Consider the following 21,990-nt stretch of genomic DNA (forward strand, 5'->3'; position numbering starts at 1 on the left):
AGGTTAAACCATAGCACCGAGGATTGCAATATTAGACAGCACTCTGACTCTCTGCAGGGAGAAGAAAGGTAAACTACAGCTTTAAATCTCTGTGACCCCACTAGGCTTCATACACATGGTCTATTTTACATGCGTCTTTACATGTGTACATGTGCTGGATTTATAGGTGTTCACATGGCAATGCAAGATTTAGTATCAGTCTGTTCTATAAGCCAACACACATGGGTGTAGCGGATTAATAGTATATGTAGGTAGTTACAGCCAAAGTATGAAGCCTTAGAACAGGTTACTGCTGATTGCACTGCAGCATATTTAAAGGTAAAGTCCCTATCTTTACTCTACAACAGGAATGTTAAACATGGGGCCCCATCAGCTATCTGCAGAACAACTGGAGGGCCCTGTGTTTGACATTTCCCATTAAAGCACTTTAGTACTAATTAACATGAAAGGACTGGTTGTGCCTTTAACCAAACAGCTACATGGGGCCAGTTTACAGCAGGGATCCACATCAGTTGGTCTCGAAATGGACCACTGAAAGCAATGCAGATGCAGGAGGTAATGTTTCCTGAAATCCATGCAGCATCAGTTCAGACCCTTCCCATATAAGAGGTGGAGGAAATTCAGCACCATTACCCCCACGTGGTGTAGCTACTCTATTCTGCATACTTACAAGATATGGATAAATATCAAACCCTAAGTTGCATATTGGGTCAGTTTTGTTTCAAATTATGTCATATGACATTATAGGTTTAGCTTTGGTTTAGCTGAATCTGTATCCTGCAAGACTTGATTGTATTAGTCCACATTGCAGATGCAACCCTATCAGAACCCTCAGCCCATCCATCCAAACAATGCACAAGGTGAAAGTTGGAAACGACCAGAAGGGACTCTTTGCTCTTGTTTATTAGCACAGGGCACACAAACTGTCAGCAGACTGTACAAAGCTGGTCTATGGTAACAAACAAGTGCCAAAAAGCCATATGACACCTGGTTGTCCCCTGAGAATGAGGCATAGTACAGATTGTGGTCAGTACTCACAACTTGGGGTACAACGCTGATAACCCCTGCTGCCTTAAATATTCCAGATGATTGAATTCTACTGCAAACAGAGATCTCCCTGCAGGTACAATATAGAGCATGTAAGAGAATGAAGCATAATAAATAAGTAAATAAACAGTTGTGAAAGTGTGTATGTCTGCGGGTTGTGGGAGCCTCTATGTGTAGCTACAGTATGCCTGCTGACTGCTGGAGGGAGGTTATTCACGGTCCCTGAGAGGTGCACTGCCACAAAACCACTGTAACTTCAATTTCTGTAACAAATAAACAGAGCTTTTGGGCCATTTTACAGAACAAAAAGAACAAAGAGAAAAAAAAAAAGACTTACCTAAATGCAAGATGATTCTGGTGTTTTTTTGTTTTTTTACCATTTAATTGATTAAATCACACAATGTTTTCAAACAACAGAAACATGGCATTCCCTATTCCATGGTAAAGCCCCATGAAGCCTTGCAGCTGTTGCATTTTGGGATTTCTAGAGCACAAGAACTGGAGGCCCTATTACAGGAGTCGTCCTGCCCATCACTGCCAAAGCAGTGGCCATTTTGCACTTAAAATATTCTCTCTTTTGTTGGGCGCAGTAATTATAAGAGACAATGCAGCTCTACCCCAAATGCTTTAGCTGCTCCGAGCCTAAAACTTACAGTCCCATGAGATGAAACATGTTATCAGTGGTTACTATGCACATTATTACTCAGCTTTATGAGTGGGGTGAATGTCCGTTTTTTCAGTACAGATCCTATGAACTTATTATTGGTCCAGTAAGATTTACAGAAGATGCAGAGCCCCAGCTTTTTAACCATTGACTATACATTCCAAATCCCTTATATACAGACTGTTCTGTGTGTATATATAAGAATGTAGTTGCCCTCTTTCTGCAGAACAGCTTGTGCTTTTGCACGATATAAAAAACCATTGCAGTGCTTATGTATACATGTGCTGGGTTCTGTACACATATACACATAATACTGCCGTAATTACACCTTCTCTTCCAATCTATATACATACATGTGTGCATGACTATGCACAAACATATGCACACGCAATATTTTACATATGGTACATATGTACACAGACGTTTACCCTCTCTCCTAAGCAGTGTGTTCCAAGGCAGTTGGACAGAGGTTTATATATATATGTATAGTCTGCTAGGGGGTTAAAGGCAGGTAACTGTAATTAATAGTTCAGCTTTGTCACAGGTCTCTCCCGGCTGCTCTCTGTAGTCTGGCTGACTATGCGCTTGCGGTTCCGTTTGAGTTTGGAAAGGTCCTTATCAAAGACTTCGCCTGAACGTAAAGCTGAAACCAAATCATCAAATTCACCCTCTTCTTCGCCATTTTCCTTGGCTTTCCTTGCCTTGCGCTCTCTCTCACGCTGTTCCTTCAGCTGGAAGCACAACAAGAACAATGTGAATAATGCTTCTGAAATGCTTCTTTAACTTTATATCAAATGCACATTGTCGGGATGTTCCTTTAGAACTTTTTCCCCAAAGCAAACAAGACACTGAGGATATGGGAGTGGGTGGGGCATGGTGTGGAAACATGGGGTTAACCCTGCAGAAGATATTTCTAATATACGAGAAGTCTCTTTCATGCATTATACACCAGGATAATTGCCACTGCCTCAAAAGAGACCAAATTCATAAATTTTACTGGCGTCAGAAAGTTAAAAGGAAAAAACGCATCAAAGGGCAGATTGTCTGGAGATGTTTTCTTTATTGGTGACACCAGTTCTTGCAGGATCTCCAGCTGACTCAAGCTTGCTAATTACACATGTGCACTGGCTGACAGCAAACAAGGACACATAGACATATGAACTTTAGAGAGTCAATGACTCCACCAGAAGGAACTGATTAAAAGCCTTCTAGTTCTTTAACCATGCCAGGCAGAAGCCCAAACTGAACTTAACCCAGACTTCCGTTCAGCAAATAATAAGCAGTCTCTAACAATGGAAGCCACAGACAGTTTCTAATATTTATCTTCCATCCCTTGTCCACTGAAAGGATTATAAACTACTTAAACACAATGTGCATTCCATGCTCCTTGACAGAAATTGCGTGCATGGTAAATGAAGTAAAAATACAGTAACTAGGTCTACTACACTTGAGGCAGTACCATGTGAGTACTAGACGGTGCTATTTCATGTAAGTCTTTGGGGAATGCCCCTGCAGTGGCAGCAACTTATTTCATCATACTGAATCAGTCAAAGAGATAATCTATACTTTATCCTGCTGCCCCTTGGACTGGGTGCTGATTCCTGTGTTCCCTGAATTGGGTTACAGGCTCTTGGTGTGATTTGGCTGTATTGTTTTGGGGCTTGGTAACAAGAGAAAGGTTAAAATGCAAATTCATTTAGTTAGGACAGGGTTTTGCTGCTTTCAGTTTTTAAGCTATAACTACCAGGAGGTACAAGAGAAAGCACCAAAACAATTTTCCCATCAAGTTTGTGAGAGGAGGGGAGAGTTGCTGCTGCATTATATCTATTACCTGCGCCTCCATACGTATTCTTCGCTCCTCCTCTTCTTTCCTTTTTCTAATATTTTCATTTTCCTGTTTGGCCTCCAAGAAAGCTTGCAGAAACTGATCGAATATGCCGAAGAACTCATCCGGCTGTATCTTATTTGTCTCTTCTCCAAAACGTTTGGCAGACTTCACAAACTAGAACAATGTTGCATAGGAAAATGTAAAGATGAGTAAATCTCCTTTGTAGGTGCCTTTATGGCAGCATTTTTAAGTACTTACTCAGGTTTAGGCAAACATTTTATAAGGGCACCCTCGTTTATAACACAGTTAAATATAAAAAAAAGTAAGCTACAAATGAGTTCTCACCCAGTTTGGGGACGACTGCTCTAAGGCAATAGTGAGTGATTTTATACAGAGAAGGGCAAAAATCACTATTGAGAAAGAGAGGTTCACTTACATAAAGAATTGAACTAAACATGCGGGACTGCATACTATTAAAGATATTATTGGAGGGGGATAGGTACCCAAACAGTTAATAAAGAAGCATCGATTAAGGTTGCATCACTGCTCACTGGAGAGGTCACACAAACACAATAATGTGCTCATATGCTCTGTTTTATCGTTTCCTTTCATTTCACAAGTGCCAGTAAAATCAGCAGGCCAAGCCTTGCACGTAAAGGCTGAAGGTTTGCACTCTGGGAGGCAGCTCTAATGCAAACCTCTCATTTACTGTGTGTGCTTGGCATCACTTTGAAGTTGTTTTCCTGCTAGTTATCAATTATAGCCACATGGCATTCAATCAAAAACAAATGCGTGTTGGGGGGGGGGGGGGGTGAGGGTGCTTGTTTATGGTAGGCCATTCCATTTCTCATGGGGATCTCTCATCTCCACACTCTTGTATAAGTATGTGTAAAGAGCAACTGAAGGCATGTTCATGAAACTGATGGAACTGAATGTTTGTTACAGACTTCTAGACCTAGATAAAAACAGATAGCACAGCAGTGCTGGGTGATGCAAATGCTGCCTGTTTAGAAAGGGTTTTAAGCATATTCTTTATATTCTAATTTCTTTACTAATAAAGCTCTACTAAAACCTTATGTGAAAGCACTTTCTAGGAATATGATCATAAAAATAGAAAGCCCTGCAAGGGAATTTTTTCCATTTTGCTTCATTTCCATAGAGATACTGTTCATTAGGTTTGTAAAACCTCTAAACACTAAACAGCAATTTAAAGGTTTTTTTTTATGGGTTTAATGATCACATCTGCATTCACATGAAAAGGAAAAGCTATTCAAAGCATTACTGCACCTTCTCTCACACAGGGCACATGTGCCTGGCGGAGCCCCACGTTCCTGGCTTAATGCGGTTACATGTGAAGTTGGAATTCCTTAAGCTCTGGATGTAAATCAATATTCTGACTGCAATCAGCAAGCCTGTTATTGTATACCTGCTGTGCAGTCTGCCCTGGGACTCTGTATAGGCAGTACAGCCCCTGAAGCCTGAGTAACTGATATGAGACGGCTGCTCATGATCTGCTCTATACTCACTAGTTCCTTGGCTTCTGATAGCAGATCTTCTACATCACAAAAGCTGAAGCCGGCAACAGTGATGAACTGGCTGACAACAGAGACAAATTTATCTCCTGGGAGTGTGGGCTGAGTCTTCTGATATTCCAGCTCCTAGAGAAAAAAATACAAGTATTTGGAATTCTCAGATCTGTTTATTGTAAAGATATCCAACCACAGTGACAACTAAACTTTATTGCACTGACTTCATCTGACATCAACATATATTGAAGCAGTGGAATAGATCCCCGCTAATAAACATTGTCTTGTTGCTATATACATTGTGCTGAGGCCTTGGAATATGCCTCTCTGAAGTCAAGCATTATGGAAGCCCTTTCATATTTGTCTTGTGTCTCAATGCCTCTTTCTCCAATTAGAATGCAAGTGCTTTTGAGCTGGGCCGCTATACCTCTTGTATTGGTAGTATTTTTGAATGTAATCAGTATGTTCACACACCCATTTATTGTACTGCACTGCTTTATAAATATGTATATCAATAATAATAGTATAAAGAGAAGGAATGATTTGTGCTGACATGTATCTGGTCATTCAGCCTAGGAAAGTGCATAGTTCCCAGTTCACTAATATTGCAATCACTCCTGATTCATAATAATCACACAGGGGCCTCATACATGGACCTACAGTGCTGGGATTGTATAGAAAATGGCCATTATTAGCAGTGCCAGTTGATTGGTGTGTGAGCAGCTCAGAATATTGTCACAGGAAAGAAGTTTAATATAAGCAGCTTGTTGTTTTTCTTACTTAATATACCAGAGAAGTTTAACAACTGGAATGGCGACAACACCCAAAAACCTGATTGTGTCACAAACACTTAATCATAGGCTAGATAGGATAGCCTATGATTAAGTGTTTGTGACACGAAACGCGTCAGGCTGTGGACACAATAAACCTTTTTCACTTTTGAACATTTGCCTGGTGGAAGTTTGCCTTGTTGAGTGCCTGCTCCATATTGTTTGCTTCAGAAAGACTACTATAGTTTATATAAACAAGCTGCTGTGTAGCCATGGAGGCAGCCTTTCAAGCGGAGGCTCAGGTTACATAGACCATAACAGATAATCCCTGTCTAATACAATGGTGTTTTATCTGTTATGTGTGATGTAACCTGTGAATTTTCTCCTTTTTTCTCCAATTTAAATGGCTGCCCCCATGGCTACACAGCAGTTTATATAAACTATAGTAGTCTATCTGAAGCAAACACACCATTTTTACCAGTACAGAGCAACAGTACATTTTATTATAATTACTTTGATACACTTTCAGTTTTTGGTGTTACTGTTCCTTTAAAAACAGAGGAGTCGGAGATACCATAAACTAGGAGTCGAAGGACTTATGTACCAACTCCACAGTCTTGCCTGTCTTTGCTGGGGAACTCAGACTTTTGCAACATTGTTTAATAAGTAACAAACGCTGCTTTCAATAGCAATTGTTTTTACAAATAACTTTTAAAGTACTGACAATTTTTAATATCTATATATTGGAAAGTTGTTTCCATGAAACTCAAGCACATATTGCACGTTTATGACAGAGATTAAAAGATAATAAATTGCTTGCTCTCTTTTTACCTACCTGGGCAAACAACATTTTCTGTATCCTCCCAACCCGATTCCTTATTATATCACAAAGTTTTTTCAAGACATAAGTCTTCCATTTAGATTCAGGTTTGGGGAGCAATGTTTTAGAATTAGCAGCTCAGAGCATTATTCATTTTGAAAACCAAAACTTACATTTTCCACCGATTTTAAACCATTTCTCAGGGCGCTGATTTCTTTCTCCAGTTCAGTCATACTGAAATTGACAAGAGGTACACAGAAAATGTCATAAATTATCAGGTCAAGTATCATGTGTTTGTCTTCCTGATGATCAGAAAAGCCATCCCATACCAACCAAACAGAAGGAAGATTATAGGCAACTCATTTTTGTTAGGAATTTATGATTTTCTTCTGTGTCAGTATCCTCTTTACTTGCCACACCATTTTGATGTAAAGTCTACATTTTTAAATTTCAAGGCTCCCCCAATAAAAAAGTAACAGTGGGGAGTGGCGGCAAGTCACTTGGTGCAAAGCATAACTTTAGCACAGGGCTCTTTATATATCTCTATCAATTTTAGGCATGAGACAGGTAAGCTAAGAACCAACAGAGAACATTAAATTGTATTTAAACTGCTCATATTATTTGAGGTGCAATACTCAACTTGTATCCCTGACCACACACAGTCCTTCCCTTCAAGTGTGTATGTGTATGGTGGGTAACATGTTGGGCAATGCATCTCATACAAACTCAATAACATAGATGAATGGAACACAATGTACAGATCTTGGATTCAGGAGACCTCCCAATAGAGACATGAGCTGGGAATTGATCCCTCAGTTTGCACTAAAAACAAGACATTTCACTCACTGGAGTGTTTAGCGGAGTTGTGCTATGTAATAATCTCATAAAGCCCAGATTTGCCATCACTTACTTCACTTTTGCTGCCACGGAGATGGTCTGCAGTTCTTCATGCAAGTTTACAATTTTAGGGTACTTCTTCTCGACAACAGTTATAAGGTAGTGCAAGAGGGTGATGTTCCTGTAAACAAACATGGATTTTACTGTGAAGAAATGCAATTTCCAACCAGGGGAAGAACAATTCTACAGCAACCTCAATTATAAAAATATCTGTTAAATGTCTGTTCTTAGTACTCAATGCAATAGTTTTAAAGCTCACTGCAATTCCAGCAGGGGACAACTGATGTGACAGTAATAGTAAGAGAAATTACTGGGTGTCTGTGCCTTCCAATAAACTGAAAAGTCACTATGAACAAATATTACTGCAGATTTCTGCTTATGATAGGGAAAACCTTATCATGGAACAAGATTTATAGTACAGGTATAGGGCCTATTATCCGCAATGTTTGGAGCCTGGGGTTTTACAGATAAGAGATCTTTCTGAAATTTGGATCCCCATACCCAAGTCTGCTTAAAAAATGGAATGATTAAATAAACCCAATAGGATTGTTTTGCCACCATTAAGGATTAATGCAATTTAGGTACCGTCATGTACAAGCTATTGTTTCATTAGTACAGAGAAAAAGGAAGTAAGGAATAATAATAATTTGTTTTATAATTTATGGGAGATTGTCGTTCCATAATTTTGAGCTTTCTAAATATTGAGCTTTTGCATTAAAATAATGCTGTACAGGTAATAAGAATACTAAGGGAATTATAAACCTGTGGAGTGTTCCATTAGCAGCCACTATTCATGAGCCTAATAACGACAGAACATGAGCTAATCCCCCAATGTTTACTAAAACATTTACTAAAAAGTGAATTGTGTTTTTCTGATGAATTTTCATTAAAAAGACAATTGGCAATGACATTGCCTATTTACTAAAAGATGAACAACACACTTCACTAGCGAATTACCTTGTTGCTTCGTGCTTCGCCAGGCAAAATTTTCACTAATCCGCTAATTTATCAAAGTGTGAAAATGTCAGTTTGTTACCCTTTTCACCAAAATCTATTTTGCCAGGTTCTGACTGGAGAATTAATACAATGAGGCTACAGCTTAACATTATTATGTCAGTGATATCATAACCCTTTCCAAAATAGTCATAAGCAAAAGTCAAAACGCTGGTGTTTTTTCATATTTAAAGTGGGATTATGTTAACAAGTTGCAACTGTTATAAATAGTACGCCAGCGTTCCCTTGCAGAGACGTAATTGCGCATTTTGATGAATATTCGTTACAAAATAACGTCTGACGTAGTTGCACGAAATCCGGTGGAGACTTCTGAAGCAAAATTTGCACATAAGCAAATGTGCCCCATGGCAGTCGTACGTGAGAAGTTTCTCTCAGTATAGCGGAGTGATTTAAGATAAATAGCATAACAGTGTGCCTTGGGCAGTATTTTCCCATTCAAGTGAACACGAAGGAGCAACATTCTTCCCAAGATTGTAACAGAGACAACACCCCATAGGAGGGCTATGGGAAACAAGGAGCTTATAGGCATCCCGCTTAATAGAATGGTAGCCTAGGTATGGTAAACATGAGCCAGTAAAACCTTCATAGTAAGAAGGGATAACAAAATAATTATAGATCACTTACTATTCCTATAAGAGAAAAAAAGGATTTAACTGTAGTACATACAGGGCATTAACACGTCTGTACAATACAAAATAAACTGGCCTAGAAATAACCAATGTAATTCTCCTACCGCACACCTGTAGTTCACCAATCCTGCAAGCTGGTGGTGCGTTCCTTCCGTTGACCCGGCCGGGGTCCCTTAGCAACCAATGTGTAAATGAAACAGATCCCCCCGAAACGGTGTTTGGTGGCTGAATAAAAGGGGATAATCCCCGACTGCATTAATCGTTGTGTGTGCGGATCCGTTTCATTTACACACTACAAATAACCAAACCAGGGAAGCACTAAGTGCTGAACTGAAATGTACAGGCCCATCAAACTGCCTCTGTAATCCAAACAGCTGAATATCATCAGAGATTCCCTGTTTCTAACATTACATCATTCGTCCCCCGCAGGAGTGAGTTCTCCATGCATTAAAAAGCCACAATCCTGATGGGAAATGAGTGACTATCCAGCCCACCACCCTCTCTCTTTCTTAAGGGATGTCAGCTGCAGGAAAACACAAGCACTTCCTACAGGAATACAATCATTCTCTGAGATTTATTCCTGCGTCTTCTAGAAGAAATCTTAACACAGACATTTCCTGCTTTGTAAGAGGGTCTCACGCAGATTTAACAGTTTGATGTCAGAGTGGCTGAAATGGGATAGGGGCAATAGAGCAGTAAAGAGGCTTCATAGTATTAAGAAATATACAATGTGTAAATGCCAGGCCCAACACATACACAAACAAAACAAATGAAACTGTCTCTAAAATTATGTGTTAACAAGGGCAAAGTCTATGTCCCTAAGAAAGCAACCAAATGCTTTATTCTATTTTTTTTCACAAACTGGTCCATTTACTTACTTGTCAATACTGGATTTGGTATCAGCAATCTTATTTAAGCTGGAGATTTTAAACCCGTAAGCATTTCCTCTTTGGCCTTTATTCATGTAGTTCCCAAAGGCAAGGACCACCTCCAGCAGCTGCTTTAAGTTCTTACTCTGCAGAACCTCTTTGGAAGCATCACGGATAGCTGATTCAGAAAACATTTAATATTATCATTGGGTTATTTGTCAAATTAAACAATAAAAACTCTGCAGTACAATGAATTTGGCATGACACCAAGCAATAAAATCAGCTATCGGCTCCTTTTGACTCCACCAGAATTAGAGTGGTGGCAGACGGGGAGATTAGTCGCCCATCGTCAAATCTTCGCTACGGCGGGTGACTAATATGCCTAAAACACATTCCCGCTGGCAAGAATACCAATCATGGCGGGATGGCATACGAATCGCTTCAGATTTCCAAAGTCGCCCAAAGTTTTCTTGTGAGGCTACTTCAGAAATTCATAGCAATTTGTTTGCCATCCCGCCGGCGATTCGCATTCTTGCCGGCCGGAAGGCATTTGGGAGATTAGTCGCCCGCAGTAGAGAAGATGTCGTTGGGTGACTAATTTCCCCGTCTGCTACCACCCTTAAAGACTGCCACTTGCTAAAAAAAAGAAACTACATTTCAAACACCTTTCATTAATTTACCTTTACAAGCAGATTGTCCTGCACCCAAGCGAATATAAAATGGCTGCTTTAACATTGATCAGCATCTATCTGCTCTACATTCTTAAATACAATTTTACCTTCCACCTTTGGCTTGACTTCTGCAACCCTCTCGGCAAATTTCTTCTTGAAGTATAAAGATTGCAGCCTCTGCTGATAGTGATTAATCCTGAAATGAAACAAGACAGTTTTGTTAATTATACACAGACATACCTAATGGACTAAATTCTAGAAATGTTTCAGTGAGCTGTGGCACATGTAAGCCTGTCTGTACTGAGCTCAGCAGATTATATACTAGTAAAGACTGTCATTGTCAAACTATACCATAACTGCCACTGGTGGCCCTACCCAACAGAATGCTGCAGCTTTGTTGCACCATATAGCAATACAATACTGAAAATGAAAAAGACAACTCAACCTTGAATGATACATGTCTCTAGCATGAGCTTTATCAGGGGGTGAAGACATCTGGGTACCTGGTTGGAAAACAGCTGGAGCAATGGCTGTTGGGCCAATAGTCTTATCTTACTGCAATGAATTGTTATGAAACTCCAAGATTAGAATAATGTATATAGTAGGAATAAACAGCATCAAGGCAGTATTTTCAAAACTGCAAGTGTTTCATTTATGAGCAGTGTCAACACTACATGTTTCTGGTATAACCCTTTTTTTTTTTTTTGACACTTGAAAAAGGGTTATACCCGAAATATGTAGTGCTGACACTGCTAATAAATGAAACACTTGCAGTTTTGAAAATACTGCCTTGATGCTGTTTATTCCTACTATATACATTATTCTGATTACTTTGGGGAGTGTGACACAGGCTCCTTGGAATCTACAGTAATATATCATTTGGAATTTGCACGCTGAAACCAGCAACTTGCCTTACCTTGAAACACCAAGATTGACTAGAGAAAGTAAAAGAGATCCAGAGTGCAGTCAACTGCAGTACAACCACTATATATCTAAGCCAGAAATTGGGCAGATTAGAGTTGCAGCAGATCCAATAGCACAGACCTTTGTCTCTTTAGGTCAATTAACAATCCCATGATTTATACCTTACCTAATCATCTGAACTTTATTAAGAGCCAGCCACACACTACAGAATTAATACAACCCACAAAACTATTGAAGATTGGCTGTAAATTCGCCTTTAAGTTAACTTTTAATATGTTATAGAATGGCGAATACTAAGCAACTTTTCAATTGATCATCGTTATTTATTTTGTGTAGTTTTTTATTTATTTGCCTTCTTCTTCTTCTGACTCTTTCCAGCTTCTTCTTCTGACTCTTTCCCCATCTAATAACAGATGCCTGTCTTTCTATTAAGGCCCTCTGCTATTCATATTCTGTCTCTTTTTCCACTCAGTGCATGGTTTCTAGGGTAATTTGGACCATAGCAACCAGATTGCTTAAATTGCAAACTGGAGAGCTGCTGAATAAAAAGCTAAATAACTCAAAACCATAAATAATACAAATTGAAAAACAAATGCAAATTGTCTCAGAATATCTGCATCATACTAAAAGTTAACTCAAGGTGAACAACCCCTTTAACCCAAACAACATGAGAACATTTGGGAACTGAAGCAGTCCTCTCTGTGATTTACACTTGTCCATTGACAGCTTAACTGTAAGACAAACAGAGGGCTGATACTGTGTCACCTAACCCGATCACTTGTTTGGACTGCAGGGGCTGCTGTCCTGGGGGGGGGGGGGGCAGCCTTTCTAAACTCAAATATCACCATCAACATATATAGGAATCAATTTACAGACTGCAAAGTTGAAGGCAAGAAATAACAATAACTAGAGATGTTGGTGTTCTTTTAAAGAAGAAGCAGACTATTGGGCTCATGTGCAACACAAGCATATAGAATACATTTAATCCCCCTTTAATAGTAGAGGCTTGCTGTAGATTCCAGTACTTATGACTTTTTTGGTGGCCTATTTTGCTAATACATATTTTTATTACCTCTATAAAAGAGCCATGTGATTCTTGGCATAGTGACTGGGGCTTCTGAAGAAAGCAAATTTACAATTATAATCTACACAAGACCAAAGCAAGCCTCCTGCTGGTATTATCCTTATTGGGAGCAATACTGGGCAGGCAACTAGTGTGCTGCAGTGCTGGGAGTAGTTCAGATTCCCTCCCGTGGCAAACTGCTATAAATTCAATATTAACGTTGTTCTATAATGTGAAAACGTAGGAAGAGAAAATCTTTTGCAGCTGGAAGAATAACACTACCCTCATTTCCAAGACTTTACTGGACAAATTAAAAAATCATGAGAGCGCAGCGCCAGGGAATTCTCTGCAGAAAGAACAGTTTTAGTTTCACTGTAATGCTATCCATCTGCTCAGAGCTGACGATTCTGCTAGTTTCAGGAACCTTTCTGCTTACATTTGTGTGTGCTTTCTATTATCTTACACACAGAGACAGAAAGCTGCCTCTTCACAGAGCTATTGTGGGCCTAAAAGATGAATATTGGGAGTGGAAACAATGAAGAACAGTTTAAAAGGAAGTACAAAAGTCATCGACACATTAAAACAGCTGCTTTCCTAGAGAGCTGGTGGAGGCTTGCCAATAATAATAGAGATAATTAGAATTAGGCATTAATTTGGCAGAACCACATACCGACTCATCTCAAACAGAAATCGGTCAGCTTTGGCCATGCGATCCAATTCGTGCTTGTGCTCTTCTAGAAGGTCTATGTCACTCTTTTCAGGAACAAATTTCAGAAGCTGAAAAAAAGGACAAATTGAGAAATTATTAGGGATGCACTGAATCCAGGATCGGGCGGGGAGGGAAATTGCGTGACTTTTTGTCAGAAAACAAGGAAGTAAAAAAATGTTTTCCCCTTCCCACCCCTAATTTGCATATGCAAATTAGGGTTTGGTTCGGTCTTCAGCCGAATCTTTCATGAAGGATTCGAGGGTTCGGGCCGAATCCAAAATAGTGGATTTGGTGCATCCCTAGAAATTACTAATGGTTTTCAAGTCCCCAGTCAGGAAAGTGTGACAAAAGCATCACAATTCTCATTGGGAAGTGATTTGGGACAGTTTATTGGTATGCTTTCCTCTGAACGTAAACATGAAATGTCATATATTCTGTATGGAGTTCCTATAACGGAGACTTTCAGCAATTTGTAATAACAAAGCCAAAGCATATCCTTGTAAATGGCCCAATGTGAGGCCCAAAGTGTAGCCTACTAATACCGACATTTTGTCACATTTTTGACTCATTGAAACTTGTGTTTTATATAAAAAAAAAAAAAAAAAAAAAAGAAAGGCAACTTTACAAGTCTTCATGACTTTGCATCTTTATATGATCATGGGGTTATATTACAAAGCAATGTATCCTTTATTTACTCAAACTGGCACTGTTCTTATGCATATCCAGGCTACAATTTTTAGTTGCACCACATAAAGGCAATGAGGCAACATTCCATGGGAGCCAGAGATTCTAATCGCAACACCTGTTGCTTCATTTAAAATGCACCTGTTAATGACTAATGCACAGTACTGAGGACTGGCATTCTAACAATGACCATTATCTCACCCCTTTCTTCTGAAATCCCAAAGACTGATATATTGTGACTCAAAACTTTATAAACCAACTCATTTCCTTATCAGTGTGATGGAAAGTATTTATACTGGAACATAATCAAATCCCTTTAGACATAGATCTCTCCCTCACAGCTCCCAGCATCCTTCAAAAAAACAACAACATCCTTAAAAAAATCAATCAGAAAATAATAAGAGATTTTAAATACTAAAATGAATCAACCATTTTTTGCATATGTACATTTCAGAATAATAGCAATAGTTTTATTCAGTTCTTAAAAGTTACAAGACTATGGTTTGAATTAGCTTGGGATCCAGCATAATAACAAAACAACCATTAATTCAGTGCATCCCTAAAGGTGGCCATAGACGTAACAATTACGATCTTTCTTGGAAAAGATCTTTCCAAGAAAGATTGTTTGTTTCAATAGACATGTGTAGAGCTGAATCGTCAGATATACAGGAAGGAACAATAGAATTCTACCTGTATCTGAGGATCCAGCACTAACAATGGCTGATGTTTGGATGCCTTCAAAAGCGCCTGATCAAAATTTTCTGTCCAGCCCGATCGATGAGCCGACCGATATCCAAGTCTTCTGCTGATATTGGTCGGCTTGTTTCCCACCATAAACGCACCGAATATTTTATTCATTTCGTACGATATCTGTGCGTCTATGGCCACCTTAAGGGGCCGGGTAATGCCTACATTCCATCCCTCCCACCCCCCATGAATACAAGGCTGCCTAATGCAGTTAGCACTGTATTCATGGTGACGGCCACAGCTCTGAAATTAAATAGATGTGCAAGTCAAGGTGCAAAATGCAAAAACTGGGAGCATAATTTTTAAATCTTTGCACCTGGCCTTCCACGTTGTAAGAGACCCCTTAAAAAAGTCACCAAAATTGTAGCTCAGTCACAAGAAACAGAAACAAGACATGTCCATAATATGTAACATTTTGGCAATCAATTCTAACCAATCACACCAGTCCTTATATTTTCTGCACCCCATGGGCTGCTCATTAAGCATTTATAGTACCGGTACAAACCTCAAAGTTTCCACAGGTGAATCAAATACAATATAATTTTATGAAGTGCAGAAAACTTCATTTACATGCAAATTTTATTCCCCCCATCTGATACCACTGGTGTCCAACTATAACTTGAAAAAGTTGGTCTTAATATATTCTTCCTATGGCATTACCTGCTCTAGCATATCCTTTGGCAAATCCTCCTGCTCATCCATGGTCAGAATGGCTCGTTTGATCTCTTCATTTGTCAGCTTTAGCCTGCAAGAGAGGACAGAAATGTATTTCTAAGGTGTAGTTTATAAGAGAAAAGGGGTGCCAACATTCAAACAACAACAAACACAGAAGCCTAGTAATCTACTTAGGGAAATACAAAATAACATATATAAACCATTAACAGGCATTGCACTAAATTGTATTCGGTCTGTTTGATTTAATATAAAATAATAAAAATATATTCTTGCAGTGCAGAACAGTGCAATCAAAGCACTTTTGTTTTACATTTCTACCTAACTCCTGGGTTCTTTAAAGCCCGATAATAGAAGGTTGTTAATTAACTTATCCCACTCCACAGTTAAACCCCCTGATGGATTAACGCTTCCTAAATCATAGGGCAGGGAGAGGCAGCAAGAATAAAATACAAAACAATCATTTATCAGTACTTTTTAGTGAACAAACAATTAAACATGACTTTTTTTAAAGCTAAAATAACAATTATAACAGATTTCATTACACACCCTACTTCGTTGTGTTGACTAGACAGACATATATTGCCCTGCAATCTCTGTAATGTGCAGCAATGCATACAGTATATTAACTAGGCTTAGGGATGATTCTCTGTGTATATAATCTATAGGTTTGTTATGTGTAATATATAAAATGCCAGTACATAGCATGTAGTTATACGTGACTCTTCATATTACTAATGAAGGCATTGTTAATGAAAAGTGCAGGTGAAATGGAATTTTTTGCAGGTCACCTTGCTGTTGTCAGGATATTATTGATACTCCAAAGGAATTCTAGAACTCTCAAAAGCAAGTGTTAACATGAGAAATTTGTACTGGCTTGCCACTCTAATGCTTGAGCTTTCATTAACCACAGCTTCTGGTATTTTTGGCTACAGTGGTCTAATGGTACTGAAAATTATTTGAGTTCCAGTTTTTAAAAAGCCAGATCAATGAAAAAAAAAATCACTACACAGAATGTCCCATGAGACCGGAGGAAACTCATTTGCAGGTCTGCTAGTCAGAGGACCTATTTGTGTATTGTAAGGGTGCTCCTATGAATAGCAGTTCTAATGCTAAAGGACAGTACAAGACAAACCAATGAAAGAGAACATTAGCAAGTTTAGAATAAATCCTTAGCGGTTTCATTTTAGCACAATATTTCTGCTTTAATATATTTGATAATTAGCAGTGTGACACTGATGGTATGTAAATGCTATTGTTTGTAATATAGATGTACTGGTGTATACAGGTATATATTTTAAATATATGAATGTGTGTGTTAACTTTTGCATATACCACAGTGTCCTATATTAACTAAAGGTATGCACTGGGCTATTCTAGAAGTCATGTTTGCAACCTGCCCATTTCATACATTTTGGAATCTAGCATGCATATGAAATGCTGCTCATCGCAATGCTACTCAGAATTTCTCACTGCTCTTTTCTTGTCTACTTCTGTTTGCCAACTGCACGGCAGATAAATGGGAAGGATACACACCCTGCATATTTTTACTTGAGTTTCAGCATAAGCACAGATATATAATGTGCCAGCATTCAGAAAGTGCTGCGAAGTGCTCCGTGGTGTCTATTTAAAGATGTCTTTCCCCTGTATTAAAGGAGTGGCCTGGGAATTGGCTTAAGCTCAAGAAAATTTTGGACCAGACCCTAATATAAAACAATGTAACAACAGAAGATCCTTGTAAATACAGCGTGTAATTTAGCTATCCTAAGCAAGTAGTAGACCAATATCAAATGCTGAAAGCTACTATCAAGATGATTTACAAGTGTGTGTGTGTGTGCGCTATATTTTCGTAAGCTTGTGTGTGTGAATATTATATTTTCATAAGCATGTAATCTTGTTGTCTGAAGAACCATTTTATTGCAGAGGCTAGAACCCAAAAAGTCCTAAGACATAGCAAACTTATTTTCTTATTGGATTACATTTAGTTTATCATTAGTAGCCCTTTAACAAGCTGGTTGCAAAACTTTTTTGCATTAAGTTTTGTCAGTACCAACAAATAACCCAGTGAAGGAGAGGCTGCCAAACACACAAGCTGCAGGTGTAGTATAAATAAATCATACTAAGTAAATATCTGTAAGAATTCAGTTTTTCTCACACTGGCAGAATGAATGAATGCACTACAGAAGAATGTAACTGTACATAGCCCATTACAGATGAACCAAATCTTTATTGGCTCTAGAACCATTCCAGGCTATCTGCTTGGCATGCAGCGGAAAATAACTTCTGTTGCACGATTACTCTAGATGATTACAACTGTTTAGTTAACACACTAGCGTGCCAAAGAACATTCTTCGGTCTGGGTCTGGTTTCGTTGTGTTATCATTCTCTAGTGTTCCAATATGCTCAAAATAGCATGCATAGCTCCATAGCAGTGTATGACACAGTGTATGATTTCAGTAACCATTTCACTACCAGAGGGGACAGCAAGGAGGCTTGTTAGATTTAGAGAATCGACTGTACCGGGGAATATATTGGCACATAATAAATATATGTAAATAATAATAGCTTAAAGAATAAGACACGTTTGCAAGATTATCTTCAGATCAGAATGAAAATCTCTTTTAGCGAACCAACAAATATATGGTAAATGCGCTATTGGAAATTTATTAAAGGAGAAGGAAAGGTTAAAACTAAGTAAGCCTTATCAGAAAGGTCCATCTAAATATACCAGTAAACCCCCAAAGAAGTGCTGCTCTGAGTCCCCGTCAAAAGAAACACTGCATTTCTTTCCTTCTATTGTGTACACATGGGCTTCTGTATCAGACTTCCTGCCTTCAGCTTAAACCTCATTGCCCTGGGCAAGAGCATGCTCAGTTTGCTCCTCTTTCTCCCCCCCTCCCTTCTCTGCTGTAATCTGAGCCCAGAGCAGGGAGCGACTCAGGCAGGAAGTGATGTCACACCATGTTAATACTGTAGCTCCTATCCTAAACAAACAGAGAGTTTCTAGAGCTTTTTACTCAGGTATGGTAAAACATTCTACAGAATAAATATAGCATTCTAGCTTGTGCTATTGCAGCTAATCTATTGGCAATAAAACACCTCTGTAGCTTTCCTTCTCCTTTAAAGGGCAAGGGGCACATAAAATGGGTGCAAGTGTTCTTATAGCTAGTAGGCCCAAGGCACAGCCAACAATGATGAAAGGGAGTAAAGTACATAATATTCATATAAGGGGCATGGTGTAGTTACACACCATGCCAATGGCCAGAATGCTCTGGATGCAGCTTGCCCATCATTTTCTCCTTACAGGTACGTAGTTGCAAAGCTGAGCCAAACATGTTGTGCTACATTTTGTTTGTGGCAGGTGCAATGTGGGAAAAAAACATGAGACTGTGCTAATTTTTGGGGCCAAGTGCTAGACCCCAGTTAATAAATGAGGTCCCTGTTTATCTGAAAGTTAAATTTTAGCCAGTGCATGAAAATAATAATAAGAATGTGTACAACTGTATTCTGGTACCTACATGGTTTTCCTGTTCAAGTTTCACTGGAGATTGAAAATGCTACTTAAAATAGCTTTTTCTTGCATTTTGCACACTGCCTTTCTTGTATAAATAATTGCCACAGGTCTCTACGCTCTGTTTTGAAGTATGGAGACACGTGGCTATCCCCATGAATAGCGCTGTATTAATGGGAATAGCCCATGAAACTGAGAGCAGATACAGCAATTATTTATACATAGAAAGCCGTGTGCACAGTGCACATGGCCTGCCTAATAATAATTGACCAATATTGTGTTTGTGATTGGTCCTGGTAGTTGTTGGTGAACTCCAAATCTATAGACTGACAGCTAAAAGCATACTGGGAACTTTGCAGACATTCAGTTGAAGAACCCAGGTAAGAGGAAACAGCATACCTTGAGAGGAGAATGTTGCAGTTCTGGGCTCTTCTTCCATCTACCACTGAAAGTTCCTTCACTTTCATTTTTGAACTGAGCGTATCATCAGTACAATCCATTTCTTTCTGCAAAGAGCACAAAAAAATGTTTCACTAAACTGTTCCAATAAAAGCTATACATTTTAAATGTGTGTGTGTGTGTGTTCAATACTTATCAAAGCAATGCAAACTTGTTAGGACACACCAGTCTCTTTTTTTTTTACTGTTAGTGCAAAAAAAAAATCACAGCAAAAAAAGTTTTTTTAGCAAAAAAAGTTAATTCTGTTATGAAATGCAAAACAATCATCTGCCACTACCAGAAGGGGGCTGCCTTAGTAGAGTTACCAAAATACTTTAATGTCTGTTGGTTCCACTTCTGTGGCTAAATTTGCTTAAACACACCATGAGACATATTAGCAAATAAAACCCACAGATCTAGACATTCAATAGTCGGGATAGCTAACAGCCCTTTTAGTAAAATAAGCAGTGACATTTATGTAATGTTCAGGCAACCATATATTCCAAGCTGCCTGATCCTAAACAGCTTTTCATTTTGGCAAATACATTGAATTGGTATTGGACAATCATGTATAGTCTTTCTGGAATCGGGGTGATGTTACACTAAGAACTCCCAGATGGTGGCCTAGAGTGACAGTTTTGCCAATACAGTATCAACACCAAAACGCCATTACTGTACCGTAGTATTAAATGTCTCCCGTCTTGAAAGTCCCTGTGATATTAAAGTAAATAACCTTAACATAAGAAGGCTGATGCAGATATGCCATGATATTAAATGCAATCTTGAACCCGTCTGCCTTACAAAGTCACAAATTCCTGTCACTGGGCTTAAGAGAGCAAAAATGATAAGGAATATCAGTCAGTGGAATTTGCTTCTGAGATGTATGACAGCTGCCTATTCATCTGTTGCAGACGGTATGCACTCTGATTGGTTCTCTGCACTGAAAAGCATGTGCTAATTTAAATTTACAGTTAACTATCTGCATTTCCGCTGGTATAAAGAGAAATTATATAAAAATATAATACTGCAAATGTATTATTGATAAGTAAGTTATTAGAGGCATATGATAAGCTCTATATAAAAGAAAAATCAATGTTCCGCTACGTTTTTGTATATGTATCATTTTACAGTACATTTGATATGAAGTTAATACATCGTGACCACAGTCCTGTTGCTCTCAACACTACAGGTTGTTGGACTTTTCTGGTCGAAAGATCGCCCAGGAGGAACAAGGCTTGTTCAGCCACCCTTAGTTGCTAACAAAGTTACAGATATAGGAAACTATGTTTAACAGTAATGTAGGTTACTTGTAAACTTGGGTTACAGATATCCAGTCACCCCAAGTTTCAGGGTTATGTAGGAAAACAAAAATAAATTATTCTTATTATTGGAAATTACTGCTCTAGACACTGAGGCAGGCTTGCGGGGCAGCTGGTAGAAGTAGGTGCTGCAATGTTGTAACCTCACTTCCAGTCCTGCCTCAATACTGAATGTATTGAGGCTTTAGATTAATAAACCCAAACATCTTCTCAAGAACTATACTTTCCCGATAATGAATGATCATTAGAAAATTATTAATGCAAATTAAAGCATAGGCGGCTGTGTCTTGTTCAGTAACCAGAAGCCCTAGCTAGAAGTCATTTGTCTGGAATTAAAGCAGCAGCTTACTCACCTGTTTGATGCCGTTATTCACGAAGAAATCCTGAAGCCATATCACAAGCATTGGAAAAGGCAATCATTGCGTGCAATTCAGCGGTCACAGCAAATAAGAAGAGATAGAAAGTAGCCAAAGCATAGTCAGCAAGATTCATTGTACATTTCAGAGTGGCTAGCAGCAGAGAGAGGTATGGGTTCAAACCAAACACTTGCTCAAATGCAAGAATACTGTTATTGAACTGAATAGTGAAAGCATGTGAATCAATTGCATATCATGAAAACATTTAATTGAACTTGATGTGATTTGCTCTTATAAAGAAAGGACATGCTACAGATCATATAGGTGATAATGGTGCCAATAATGATTTATAGCCATGCACAGGTATTCTGCATGGAGCATGCTGGAACATTCCCATAAATCAACATGCTAAGATTTTCAGCCCTGTCCAACTTGTACCCCCCTTCAACTGCTGATGAACTGTTACACATTGGGTAAGAAACACTAGATTTAGTAGAAACCAGCAGGTGATGGATTCTGCCCTGGCTTTTGGTAAGTGGCAAAGTAAAAGAATGCTCCGTCCCCTCCCATGCTGATTAACAGAAAAGACCTCTTCTGTACTTGTTTCATGTTATGAAGCTGTTCAGTAAACCAAGAGGCACTATGAATGCTTGAGATAGATGCTAGCCTGTACTGTATCCCACAGGGCAACATGTCAGATACACATGCAATAACATGACAGCTGACATTTAAGGCAATGAGGTGCTGTCATGATAGTCTTATAGTTATCTAGCATCATGCTGCATCACCTTATTTACTATAGATTCCAAGTCATTTAATATTATACAAGCAT

At 38.8% G+C, this 21,990-nt stretch overlaps 1 protein-coding gene across 5 annotated transcripts in view; it reads right to left on the reverse strand.

The window, feature by feature from the left end:
* Window positions 1-885: 885 nt before the first annotated feature.
* Window positions 886-21,990, reverse strand: part of daam1.L (dishevelled associated activator of morphogenesis 1 L homeolog) — a 117,073-nt gene continuing 95,968 nt past the window's right edge. For 4 of the 5 annotated variants that reach the window (XM_018230682.2, XM_018230681.2, XM_018230683.2 and 1 more), the window contains 11 exons: window positions 21,156-21,185; window positions 19,445-19,551; window positions 15,523-15,607; window positions 13,393-13,499; window positions 10,843-10,931; window positions 10,074-10,242; window positions 7,566-7,673; window positions 6,829-6,889; window positions 5,066-5,197; window positions 3,543-3,713; window positions 886-2,442 (listed from right to left, as the gene is read on the reverse strand). In XM_018230682.2, the coding sequence (XP_018086171.1) occupies window positions 2,233-2,442; window positions 3,543-3,713; window positions 5,066-5,197; window positions 6,829-6,889; window positions 7,566-7,673; window positions 10,074-10,242; window positions 10,843-10,931; window positions 13,393-13,499; window positions 15,523-15,607; window positions 19,445-19,551; window positions 21,156-21,185 (1,269 nt within the window). In that variant the 3' untranslated portion in view covers window positions 886-2,232. The remainder of the gene's footprint in view (window positions 2,443-3,542; window positions 3,714-5,065; window positions 5,198-6,828; window positions 6,890-7,565; window positions 7,674-10,073; window positions 10,243-10,842; window positions 10,932-13,392; window positions 13,500-15,522; window positions 15,608-19,444; window positions 19,552-21,155; window positions 21,186-21,990) is intronic. The other variant, XM_041573107.1, reaches the window with a different exon arrangement.

This window comes from Xenopus laevis, chromosome 8L (assembly GCF_017654675.1).
Source record: "Xenopus laevis strain J_2021 chromosome 8L, Xenopus_laevis_v10.1, whole genome shotgun sequence".
In the NCBI taxonomy this organism is placed as follows: Eukaryota; Metazoa; Chordata; class Amphibia; order Anura; family Pipidae; genus Xenopus; species Xenopus laevis.